At 58.3% G+C, this 10918-nt stretch overlaps 1 protein-coding gene across 1 annotated transcript in view; it reads left to right on the top strand.

The window, feature by feature from the left end:
* Nucleotides 1-8114, top strand: part of CARD10 (caspase recruitment domain family, member 10) — a 26417-nt gene extending 18303 nt beyond the window's left edge. The window contains exons 13-21 of the mRNA XM_008569768.1: nucleotides 1651-1810; nucleotides 2243-2333; nucleotides 2804-3047; nucleotides 3221-3290; nucleotides 4342-4444; nucleotides 5858-6016; nucleotides 6117-6232; nucleotides 6782-6894; nucleotides 7072-8114. Coding sequence (XP_008567990.1) covers nucleotides 1651-1810; nucleotides 2243-2333; nucleotides 2804-3047; nucleotides 3221-3290; nucleotides 4342-4444; nucleotides 5858-6016; nucleotides 6117-6232; nucleotides 6782-6894; nucleotides 7072-7303 — 1288 coding nt within the window. The 3' untranslated portion in view covers nucleotides 7304-8114. The remainder of the gene's footprint in view (nucleotides 1-1650; nucleotides 1811-2242; nucleotides 2334-2803; nucleotides 3048-3220; nucleotides 3291-4341; nucleotides 4445-5857; nucleotides 6017-6116; nucleotides 6233-6781; nucleotides 6895-7071) is intronic.
* The last annotated feature ends 2804 nt before the right edge of the window (nucleotides 8115-10918 follow it).

Genomic DNA, 10918 nt, shown 5'->3' on the forward strand with positions numbered 1-10918 from the left:
CCCGGGGGGGGGGGGGGTGACTGTGGTGCTCCTGCCCTTCTCAGTGCCTGGGGACTGGGCAGGGGATGATGGATAGTGACAGTGGGGTGCTGGGGCAGGATGGAGGATGGACGGACAGATGGCGGGGCAGGGAGACAGTGGAGGAGCGTCATGGGGGAGGAGGGGTAGGGCAGGGAGAGCGCCAGAGCCCTGTGGTTTCATCAACCTGCACTGTCTGTGTGCTCCCCTGACCCTCACACCCTCAGTGGGAAAGGGCTGCCTCATTTTATGGATACAGTGACTGAGACAAACAGCCGGCTCATTTGTCCAAGTCGAGGTCACCATTTACCCTGGGCTTTAGAGCCCCACTGTGTTGCTCCAGCCACACAGCCACTGGCCAGTATACCCAGGCCAGGTCTCAGGGCTCCCGACGTGCCCAGGCCCTTCCACGCCACCTTGATGCAGCCAGGACAGTTGGGGCTGCCCTAGCCCCTCAGCCTGGCTCTTGGTTCTGACTGAGAGAGCAGGGGCTGAGACAGGCTCCCTGGGGCCAAAGCTTTCTGCTCCCCAGGGGCGCTGATTGGGTTGAGGTCCTTGCAGACTCCACCACCCCAGGCTGGCAGCAGGGGGCAGTGTGGCCATATCTGTATTCAGCTGCGAGGGTGCATGGGGAGGCCTGTCATGGCCAGGGCTGCCTCTCCAGCTGGGCCACACCTGCAGACCCTGGCCTTACCACCTCTCCATGGCCAGGGGGTCATGGAGGGGACTTGGGGTCAGTTTGACTCTGAGCCTGGCCACAGGGCCTCACTACTTCCCATCTGGGGACAGGTGGAACCCTGCCACGTGGGGGTCCTTACGACTTTGCTGTAACCATCAGTGGCGCCCACTGCTCATGGGAGGAAGGCCAGATGCTTTCATGCTGTGCCCTCCACAGGCTGGCTCTGGGAGCCATTTCCCAGGGTGTGAAATTAATAAAGGCAGGGAGCTTAGCATGGTGTCTGGCATGTGGGAAGCACCCATCGTCTACTGCTACTGTTTATGTTGTTATTAAATGCATCCCCACATCCGGTATTCTGTCCTTTGTGGCTTTCCTCATGCCCCTCCTTCAGCCTGGAGTGCCATCCCCTCTATCTGTCACCAGTGTTTCTACCTATCACTAAGGTGTAGCCCAGGGATCTCTTCCCCTGGGAAGCCCCTCCCCTCTGTGCTCCCACTGCCAGCTGTAACCATCTTCTGACCTGTGCTGTGTTCTCACGGCGACCTCCATCCCTAGACTGTGAGCATAGCAAACATTTATTAGTCATCTGCTGTGTGCCAGAAACTGGTTTGGTGCTTGGGATACAGAGCTGAACATGAAACAAAAGGGAAAATGCAAAACCGTGGCAGGTGTGGTTGGGGTGCTCCTGCCCCAAACTCCACCGCACGATGCGCCCAGGGTACTGGGAGGGAGGGGCCGCTTTTTTCTTGAGCTTTGAAGGAAGAGCAGCATTTTTCAGGTGGAGAAGGGGGGATGGGCATTATAGGCAGAGGGCACATCACACTTGATGGCCTGGGGGTGGGAGTCATGGCATACTTGGTGAATGGAATCACTGTGGTTCCCCAGGAATGTGGAACTGAATCAAAGTCCTGATTGGAGTCTAATTTCCAGCTGCTTTCTTTCTCCCTTCTCAGGTCTTTGGCCATCCAAGTGTCTGGCTGGAGTCCCCCAGGGGGCCCAGAGCCCCAGGACAAGAGCCCAGATGGCCTGTCATTCCTTGGGGACGGATGGTCAGGGGCCGTGGTGCGGAGGGTGTTGTCTGGTCCTGGGTCAGCCAGGATGGAACCACGAGAGGTGAGACCCCTCCCGCTGAGCTGGGAGGTGGAGTCAGTGCTTCGGCCAGGGTGGGGCACCTTCTGACTGGTGGAGCAAGACCACTGGGCGGAGCTTCTGGGGATTGGCCAAAGGAGAAATAGGCTCTGTGATTAGCTGCAGGTTGCCCCGCCTCAGCCAGTGTTAAATGAAGTCTGACTGGGCATGGACTGGGGGTGGGACAGACTGACAGCACCTTGACAGATCCCAAGACCAGGGAGGAGGGAGGCTGGTTGGGGACGAGTGGGCAAGAGCAGGGTCTGACTGGGCTGGGCAGGGCACGTAGCCTGTGAGGTGCGGGCATCTGAGTGATGAGGCATAGTCACCCCTTCACTGGTCTTCCTCGAGCCCCAGGGCATGTTGTCCTTCCTGGGAAGCTCACTTCTTTCCCTCCCTGCCCACATTCTCTCCCAGCCTAGGGTGGAAGCTGCTGGCCTGGAGGGGGCATGCCTGGAAGCCGAGGCCCAGCAGAGAACCACACTGCACTTCCTGATGGACTCTAGTGGTAAGTCTGGCCTGGTGGAGGGGCTGGGAACTCATGAATCCTAGGAGGTCAGGGTCAGGGCAAGTGAGGGCTCCTCCAGCCTGTGTGTGGGTGGGAGAATCAAGGGCCTGGGAAGGAGACGGCCTTGCCCCATCATTCATCTCCTGACCCCTGGCCCTGCTGCTGCCTCCGCCTCTTGTCTGTTTTTGTTTCCTTTCTGTCCTCTCCTGCTCAGCAGCTTACAGTGAATAGACCACTGCGTTAGAAGTCCAAAGTCCTGGGTTTGAGTCCTGGTTCTGCCCCTATTGGGCTTGGTGGACTTGGGCAAGTCTCTGCCCCTCTGGACCTACATCTGTCACTGTAAGAAGGGAACAGTGGAGTCCTGGCAGCTCAGGCCTCGAGAGGGCTGTCTGTGGCCCCACCGAGGCTGATTCTGGCCTCACTGTCCTCCTCTTGCCCTCCCTGCTGCCCCTTGCCCCATCTGTGCCCAGCCTGCCACTCCTTCCATGAGGCCCTAGACACCTGGGCAAAGGGGCTGGGCACTGAGCCCTTCTACATTCGAGCCAACCTCACCCTGCCCGAGCGGGCAGATCCTCATGCCCTTTGCGTGAAAGCCCAAGAGATCCTGCGGCTGGTGGACCCAGCATACAAGCGGCGGCAGGAATGGTTCTGCACCCGGGTTGACCCCCTCACTCTGCGGGACCTGGACCGGGGCACCGTGCCCAATTTTCAGAGGTGATGCAGAGCCAGGAGCCTGGGGACAGGGTCCCACGGGGAGTGTGGACTGGGATGGTGGCTCTCTCCTTTCTCCTGCAATCCCTCACCATCCTCTGGGACAGGATTTGGGTTTGAGAAGAGGAGGGGCACCCCTTCTCCCTGCAAACGCATGACACGACTCTCTCCCACAGAGCCCAGCAGCTCCTAGGAGTTCAGGAAAAATGCCTGCCCTCCAGCCGACACCGAGGCCCCCGCAGTAATGTAAGTAGGGCTGGGCAGGCAGGGAGAGGGCCTGGGGAGAGGGGGATGCCAAGGGCGGGGTCCAGAAGGGAGAGGGCAGAGTTCATTCTCTGTCAGCCCTGGGGGAAGAGAAGAGGAGGCCCCCCACCTCACTCCTTCACCGGGACTTAATTGATCCTCTACTATGTGCTCCACTGTCCAGGGTAGTTGAGAGATAAATAAAGTAGAATGTGCCCGATGCTCAGGAGTATGCTTGGCACGTAGTAAGCACCCGACAAAACAGCAGTCGCATTGCCTTCTCCAGTCCCTGGGTAATGGCTGGGCTGGGTGACTATCCCCACTGTGCACACAGGCAAGTGAGGCTCAGAGAGGTTAAGCAAATGAAGAGGCCATGTCACTAGAGAGGGGACTGAGAGCCTGGGCTCTGGAGCCAGACTGTCGAGCTTGGAATTCCAGCTCTGCTACTTATCAGCCAGGTGACTTTGGACACTCACTTGAACCTTACTTACAGGGCCCATGCCAGGCTGTGTGTCCTTATCTGTAAAATGGGTGTAGTGATACTACCTGCCAGTACATGGCTTCAGTGAGTTAATGCTCATCAGAGGCTTAGTTAGTGTCTGCCATATTGTGGGCATTTGATATCTGTCAGGTATAATTAGTGCTTTTTTTTACTGGTTTCAGTAATCTTACCCAAGGCTATGTTGCTAATTCACTGGAAGAAACCCCAAAGTTTGTCTCTTACGTGATATTAGGTTTCTCTGGTCTCTGGGCCTGTCTGCCATTTGTAAAGTCGGAGGTAGACCTAAGGCTCCTCTAACTGGCTCAGGTGGGCTTGGGTCCCTGGGCCCATAGGAATGGCTGCTCTCGCCTGCCTGGGGGGCTGTGCTGAGCCAGGCAGGGGCAGGAGAGGGCCTGGTGGGGAGGGGCATCTCGTGCTGGCCCAGGGTCTGCCGGGGAACATGGACAAGGATGGGGCCCACCCTGCCTGGGTCTTGTTTGCTCTCCTCTCCCTGGGGTGGGGTGCGGGTGGAGCTGAGTTCTCAGGTGCTCTGCTTTCTTACACCCTCCCCAGCTAAAGAAGCGAGCCCTGGACCAACTGCGGCTGGTGAGGCCCAAGCCGGTGGGGGGTCCTGCAGGGGACTCCCCGGAGCAGCTGCTGCTGGAGCCCTGCTCAGGTGGGTGTGCAGGTGTAAAGGTGTATCCCGCATTGTTCACAGTGTACAGGGGTGTGCACATCTGGGTGTCCTGTGGCATTGGTGGTCCCTTTGGCCTGGAAGGGCCTGTTGTGAGGGTTCCAGTGGAGGGCAGGGCCCATGCCAGGGCCTGAGAGACAAAGCTCCCCCTGGTGGGAGGATGGGCTGCCAAGGTTGGGGGAGACCCTGGGGGAAGGTACATGTGTGCAGGACTGTGACTGTGGGTGCATATGAGTTTGGGGGCACGCATGAGCGCAGGCCTATTCTTGTCTGGCAGAGCGTGTGTGGCTGTGCTCCCACGTGTGTGGAAGCAGGTGCTGAGAGGACCCCAGAGGGGGCTCCTGGAGGTGGCAGGGTGAGGCCTTAGGGAAGATCAGGGAGAAGAGACTCGGGGAGCCCAGAGGAGGGAGTAGTTATTCTGGGGAGCAAGGGAGAGGGGGGCTTGGGGAAGACTTCCTGGAAGAGAGATGGTTTCAAGTGGGGCTTTCAGTGATGAAAAGCAGTTTGTTCCAGGCAGAAAGCATAGCGCTAATGAAGGCACAGAGCCATGGCTGTGTGTGGTGTGTTTGGAGGATGCTGGGTTCAGCAAGTGAGTACTGAACGCCACCTCTGCCAGGCACTGTGTCGGGCACACACAGGGCCTGCCCTCAGGCAGCTCGCTATCTGGTGGGGGAGGCGGATGCTATCACACCTTGGGCATAATTAGAGAGTGAGAGGTGAGCAGTGGAGAACTGGGTGCCGTGAGCACAGGCCACGGGCGCTGCCCGTCTGGGGCCCAGGAAAGTTGTGATCTGGGCTCTGAGGGGAGAGTGCGGGTTAACTGGGCTGAGAGGTGCAGGCGTGGGGCTTTAGGTGGTCCCAGGGCATGCAGAGGCCCTGTGATTGGAGGCAGCTGAAGGGAGAGCCAAGGCAGGAGTGGGGTCTGTGCCTGCCAACCTCCCAGGCTCTCAAGCAGGACTATGTCATCCAGTGGAGGATGTGGCCTTTTTCCTGAACACCTGTGAAGGTCACTGGTGTGTTGAAAACAGGGGGGTTAAACGATCTGACTTTAGTTTTAAAACCTCTCTCTGGCTGCTGGGCGGAGAATGACCTGTAGGGGGCAGGGGTGAGGCAGAGGATCAGGGAGTAGCCTAACTGTAATAGTCCCAGCAAGGGGGGGCGGGGTGCAGCCCTGCAGAGAGAGAGAGAGAGAGAGAGAGAGAGAGAGAGTGAGTGCATACACGTGCACGTGTGTGTGTGTGTGTGCCGCACGCAGAAGCAGCAGGAAAAGGCCGGGTTGGGGGTGCAGGGGAGAGGGTGATGTTTTTGAGTATCAAAGGGGCTGGCTGCCCTAAGAAAGAGGATCTGGGACCCTACCTGCACCCTCATCCCTTCTGCACCCCTCCCCTACCGCAGAGCCAGAGCGGAGCCTCAAACCCTACAGCCTGGTGCGGCCACTGCTGGTGTCTGCCCTGCGGCCCGTGGTGCTGTTGCCTGAGTGCCTGGCGCCTCGGCTCATTCGCAACCTGCTAGACCTGCCCAGCTCCCGGCTGGACTTCCAAGTGTGCCCAGCAGGTGAGCCTGTACTCCTGGGGAGGGGAGGGCTTGGTGGCATTCTGGGGCAGCCAGGCTCACTGGCCCTTCGTCTCTGCCTCTTCTCCCTCTCCCTCTGCAGAAAGCCTCTCTGGGGAGGAACAGTGTGCATCCTCAGCACCCGGAGCCCCCAAGGCCCGGCCTGCCACCCCTGGACTGGGCAGCAGGATCCGTGCTATCCAGGAGTCTGTTGGGAAGGTAGGTGCTGGTGGGGGGCTAGGCTGGAGAGGGGTGCTGCCATTCTGGGCCTGTGAGCCAGAGTGTGAATGCAGGCCTTGTTCTGCTGCTCACTTGCAGGATGACCTTGGGCAAGTCCTTTTGCTCATGTGGCCCTCGGTTTCCTCAGCTGTGATATGGGTGGGTTGGGGCATACCATGTGGGTCATCCTTGAGCTGTTTGGCTCATACGTCTTACCTATACATCCTTGTCCTTGAACTTGCCACTCTCTTGGGAATTTGCTGGGGGCTGTTGGGTGGTGGGTGGTGGGCAGGGTGGATTTAGATCTATCCTCCAGACGGCGAGGCTGAGGGCCAGAGGGGGGAAGTGACATTTCTCCAGGTCACCCACCGAGCCCAGGTCTCCCGTCACCCCTTATAGGTTCTTTCCTTGCTGCCAGGGTCCCTCTGGGTGGCAAATCAGGACTTGCACCTGTGGGAGGCTGTGACATGGGACCGAGGGTGGGGGCAGAGCATGGGGAGGTTGGTGTCTCTGGGCTGGGGTATGATGTGGCCTTGGTCCTCCGAGAAGAAGCACTGCCTGTTGGAGCTGGGTGTGCGTGGCGTGCGGGAGCTGGTCCAGAATGAGATCTATCCCATCGTCATCCACGTGGAGGTGACCGAGAAGAATGTCCGTGAAGTCAGGTGAGGGGGGTGGGGGAAGTGGGCAGGGCCCTCAGGTCTCTCTCTGTCATCTCTTTGTTGCCGTCTGTCTCTGCCAGTCTTCTCTCTCTGACACTTCGTATCTCTGTCTATCTCCCTCTGTCTCTCTGTCCATCTTGGTCCCCCACTCTGATGGCTGCCTCCCTCATCTCTTGGCAGGGGTCTGCTGGGTCGGCCGGGCTGGCGGGACTCGGAGCTGCTGCGACAGTGCCGCAGCTCGGAGCAGGTGCTCTGGGGGCTGCCGTGCTCCTGGGTGCAGGTGCCTGCCCACGAGTGGGGCCACGCGGAGGAGCTGGCTAAGGTGGTGCGCGGCCGCATCCTGCAGGAGCAGGCCCGCCTCGTGTGGGTGGAGTGTGGCAGCAGCAGAGGCTGCGGCAGCAGTGAGGCCTGAGCGTCCCACCCCATGCCTGTGGCTTCCTCTGCACTTCTGAAGCCACTAGCCAGCCGGGATGCTGTCTGTGGTGGAACGGGCTCTCCCCATCCTGAGCCTTCCTAGACCCTTGGACTCTCAGACATGGGGCCCGAGTTTGTCACTGGCTCTGCCGAGCTTGGGGGAGCCCATGGGGCAGAGCTCCCAGCGCTCCTGTACTTGCTGCTGTGGGCCTTCCCGTCTGTCCCTCTGCATCTCCATGTTCCCACTCGTGGGTCTTGTGTGTGTGTCTGCGTCCTCTTCTTAAATGCATACCCTGGAATCTAAGTTCTCTCACCTGTGCACAGGTTTGCACACCCAAGTTCTCACAGGACAGGCTCAGGTCTGTCCTTCCACTGGGGCACACGAGGTATCCCGTTCCTCAGCCTCTTCTGCTTGTAGGAGCCCCGAGCCTGTCACCGAGTGGCTCTCACCTGTCCACTCACATTTCTTGTGTTTACTGCCATGTGTGGACATCGTGGCTATCCTTCCCTGATCCACTGTCTCCTGTACCCTCATGTCTTCTCCTCACAAGTGTGTCCGTGGTTCTCTCCTGTGTAAATGCCATGTCCCCCCCGTGACACTTGGCGCTAACATGCGTGTGTTCCTGGTAAGCACACCAGGACCACGTTCTCACAGCACCTGCTCCCTGCCCTGCGCCGTGCCTCTCAGAGGGGCAGGGGGAGGGGCTGGCTGCTGTGTCACCAGAATGTACGGCTCATGGAGTATTAATGGGCCTTTTACACACAGAAGCTGCACATTATGGAAAATTAAACACCGTTTGTCATATTCACTGGTGGCCGTCTGCTTGCTTGCATCCTGGCCTGGGGCCCCTTTTCCACTCCTCCCATTTGTCCCCACCGCCTGCTCAGGCTGATACCACCTTTCAGGTCCCTGCCTGCCCGTGGGGAGTGTCAGATTTCCCTCCTGACTCATCCCAGAGCCGCCCGCCATCTGTGCTGGCATCACCTTACCTACCCCCAATGACTGGAGGAGCGCCCCACAGATGGGCCACCCCAGCGCTCAGCCCTGCCTCACTCATCATCAAAGAGGTCTTCTGGAGCTGGGGCACCAAAGCCAGCAAGGTGTGTTCTCAGATTGAAGGAGCCTGGCTCCCGAGTCCAGGAGACCAAGAGCAGACCTTCAGTTTGCAATCAGGTCCTGGAGATAGCTCCACCAGATAGAGGATGGTTGCCTCCAGTGGGAGCAGTCCAGGCAGCCATACCGGAGGAGGTGCCAGTTGAACTTGGGGATTGGGATTCTTTTCCTCAAGAAGCATTTATGGGACCTATGTGCTGGCAACTATCTTCTTCACAGTGATGAATTTGGGCAGGCCCCTGGAGGAGTAGGGGGGTTGGGGGAGCGGGTGTACTAGGTAGAAGGAACCTCAAGAGCCAAAGCTCAAAGACAGAAAATGGGTTGAGTTTGGCCACCTGAGGAGCAGTAGGAAATGAGCTTGGAAATCCAAGAGTGGGGGCTTGGGTGTGCAAAATGCCATGCTGAGATGCTTGGGCTGTGTCCTGTGTGCTGGGGGAGCCTCCGAGGGTGCTGGAGCAGGGCTGTGGGCATCCCAGGAGCTCTGGTTTGGGGCCGACTCTGAGCAGGCTGAGGCAGGCAGAGTGTTCAGGCCTGAGGAGCAGGGAGGAGTGGCTGGGCAGTGCAAGAGAGAGGAGCAGACAGGAGAGGAGGGCTCCGTGGGACTCCTGGGGGTGGGCCTAGTTGTCCCTGTTTGGCAAGCAGGTGGAAAAGGCCCTGAGCTTAAGAGAGGGGTCAGAGCTGGGGATTTAGAGTGGTGGGTGGAGAGGGGAACGAGGGAGATGAGGGGATGAGGGGACCTGGATGAGGGGCTACAGCTCCATCCTTAGTGGAAGGAAGAGGAGACAAGGTGGGGTTGCAGGGGTAGGACTAAGGTGAGAGGCCTCAGAGGCTGAACCATGTGGGATGAAGGTGATCAAGACGGAAGGAAGGGAGCTGCCTGGGCAGTGGGTGGGCCCAGGGTCTCAGGAGCTGGAGAAGCATGTTTCTGGGGATGGGGTGCAGGGTGCAGAGGGCAATGTGGTTTGGTTGAAAGATCCTTTGGCCAGCTAGGGGACCCCCAGCAACTCGGATAACCACCCTGGGCTCTGGGCCCTCAGCCGTGGACTGGAATTCCCAATTCTGTGTGCCAGGAGGTGGGGGGTTGGGTATGGGGATGTCACCCGTGGATGAGGCCACGGTAGGTGAATGTGGCTGGGGCACAGCCATTGCTCAAGAAGCCTCTGCTCATTCCACCCTCTCCAGGAGGTGTGTGTTTAATAAAGTGTAGATAGGGGTGGCAGAAGATGTGGAGGGGCCTGGCCTGGGAGCTTGAGGTTCCCTAGCATGTCACCACTATGGAGTGGGGATTGGGAGTTAGACCCTGAGTGACAAAGATGCTGCCCCTGGGGGAAGCGCAGTCCCGCTTGCCCAGGAGTCAGACTGAATGTCCCTGGAGACTGCAGTCCTGCCCAGGTGTGCTCTCCAACTCTGCCCTTAGCTGTACTGCGCCCGTGCTCATGCGCGCCCCTGCCTGGGCTGCACTTCTGCCTAAATCTTACTGTCCTTTGAGGCCTGGTTGAGACACCCTCTTCATGAAGACTGCCAGATACTCCCAGCCCTCAGGACTTCTGGGCCATGCCACCTTCTGCCTTGTGGCAGGATGGTGGGTCTGTGTGGTTGTCTCTGTGTGGCTTCCTGGGTGTGGGGACCAGGTCACGCTTATTTGGGTAAACAACTCCCCACCCCCCAATTTGCTGCGTGCCTGTCCCAGTGCTCAGTCTATGGACATAGGAGTCTGGGTGAAATGCCACGGCCCAGGGGCTCTGCTGCCTTTTCTGCTCCCCTCTTAGGTGTCCATTCGCTTATTTGGGTAAACAACTCCCCACCCCCCGATTTGCTGCGTGCCTGTCCCAGTGCTCAGTCTATGGACATAGGAGTCCGGGTGAAATGCCACGGCCCAGGGGCTCTGCTGCCTTTTCTGCTCCCCTCTTAGGTGTCCATTCCATGCGTGGAAAAGCCCACTTATCCTTTAATTGTCACTAAATCATATTTTTGTTCCCATTTTACAAATGATGAAAGTAACTTGCCTAGAGCCACACAGCCAGTGAGTGGCCCAGTCAGGATTTGAACCCTGGTCAGTAGGGCATAAAATCTGGGATTGCCCTTGGTGAGACACAGGCTGTGAAGGGGTCTGGCTGGGTGCTGGCAAATAGAAGGGTGATTCAAAACCGTTGGTTTTCCTTTCCTGTCCCCCACTGTCCTAAAGCAGGGTTGGGCCACAGCAGGCCTAGTTCAATTCACCAGCCATCTGATACTTTCTTGTGTTTAATTAGCAAATATTTATTGAGCTCCTATTATGTGCCAGGCATTGTTCTAGGCACCGGGGATTGCGGATTTAGTGGTTAAAAAAGAAGAAATTCCTGCCCTGATAGTCTCACGAGGCAGGCAGACAATAAATAAGTAAAATATACAGGATGCTGGAAGATGGAAAGTGCCATGGAGGAAACACAGCAGAGAAGGGGTCCTGGCAGGGACAGGCCTGGGGCACTGGGAAGGAGGGGGAGAGGGGTTGCAATATAA

The sequence above is a fragment of the Galeopterus variegatus genome, unplaced genomic scaffold (assembly GCF_000696425.1).
Source record: "Galeopterus variegatus unplaced genomic scaffold, G_variegatus-3.0.2 Scaffold527, whole genome shotgun sequence".
Taxonomy (NCBI): Eukaryota; Metazoa; Chordata; class Mammalia; order Dermoptera; family Cynocephalidae; genus Galeopterus; species Galeopterus variegatus.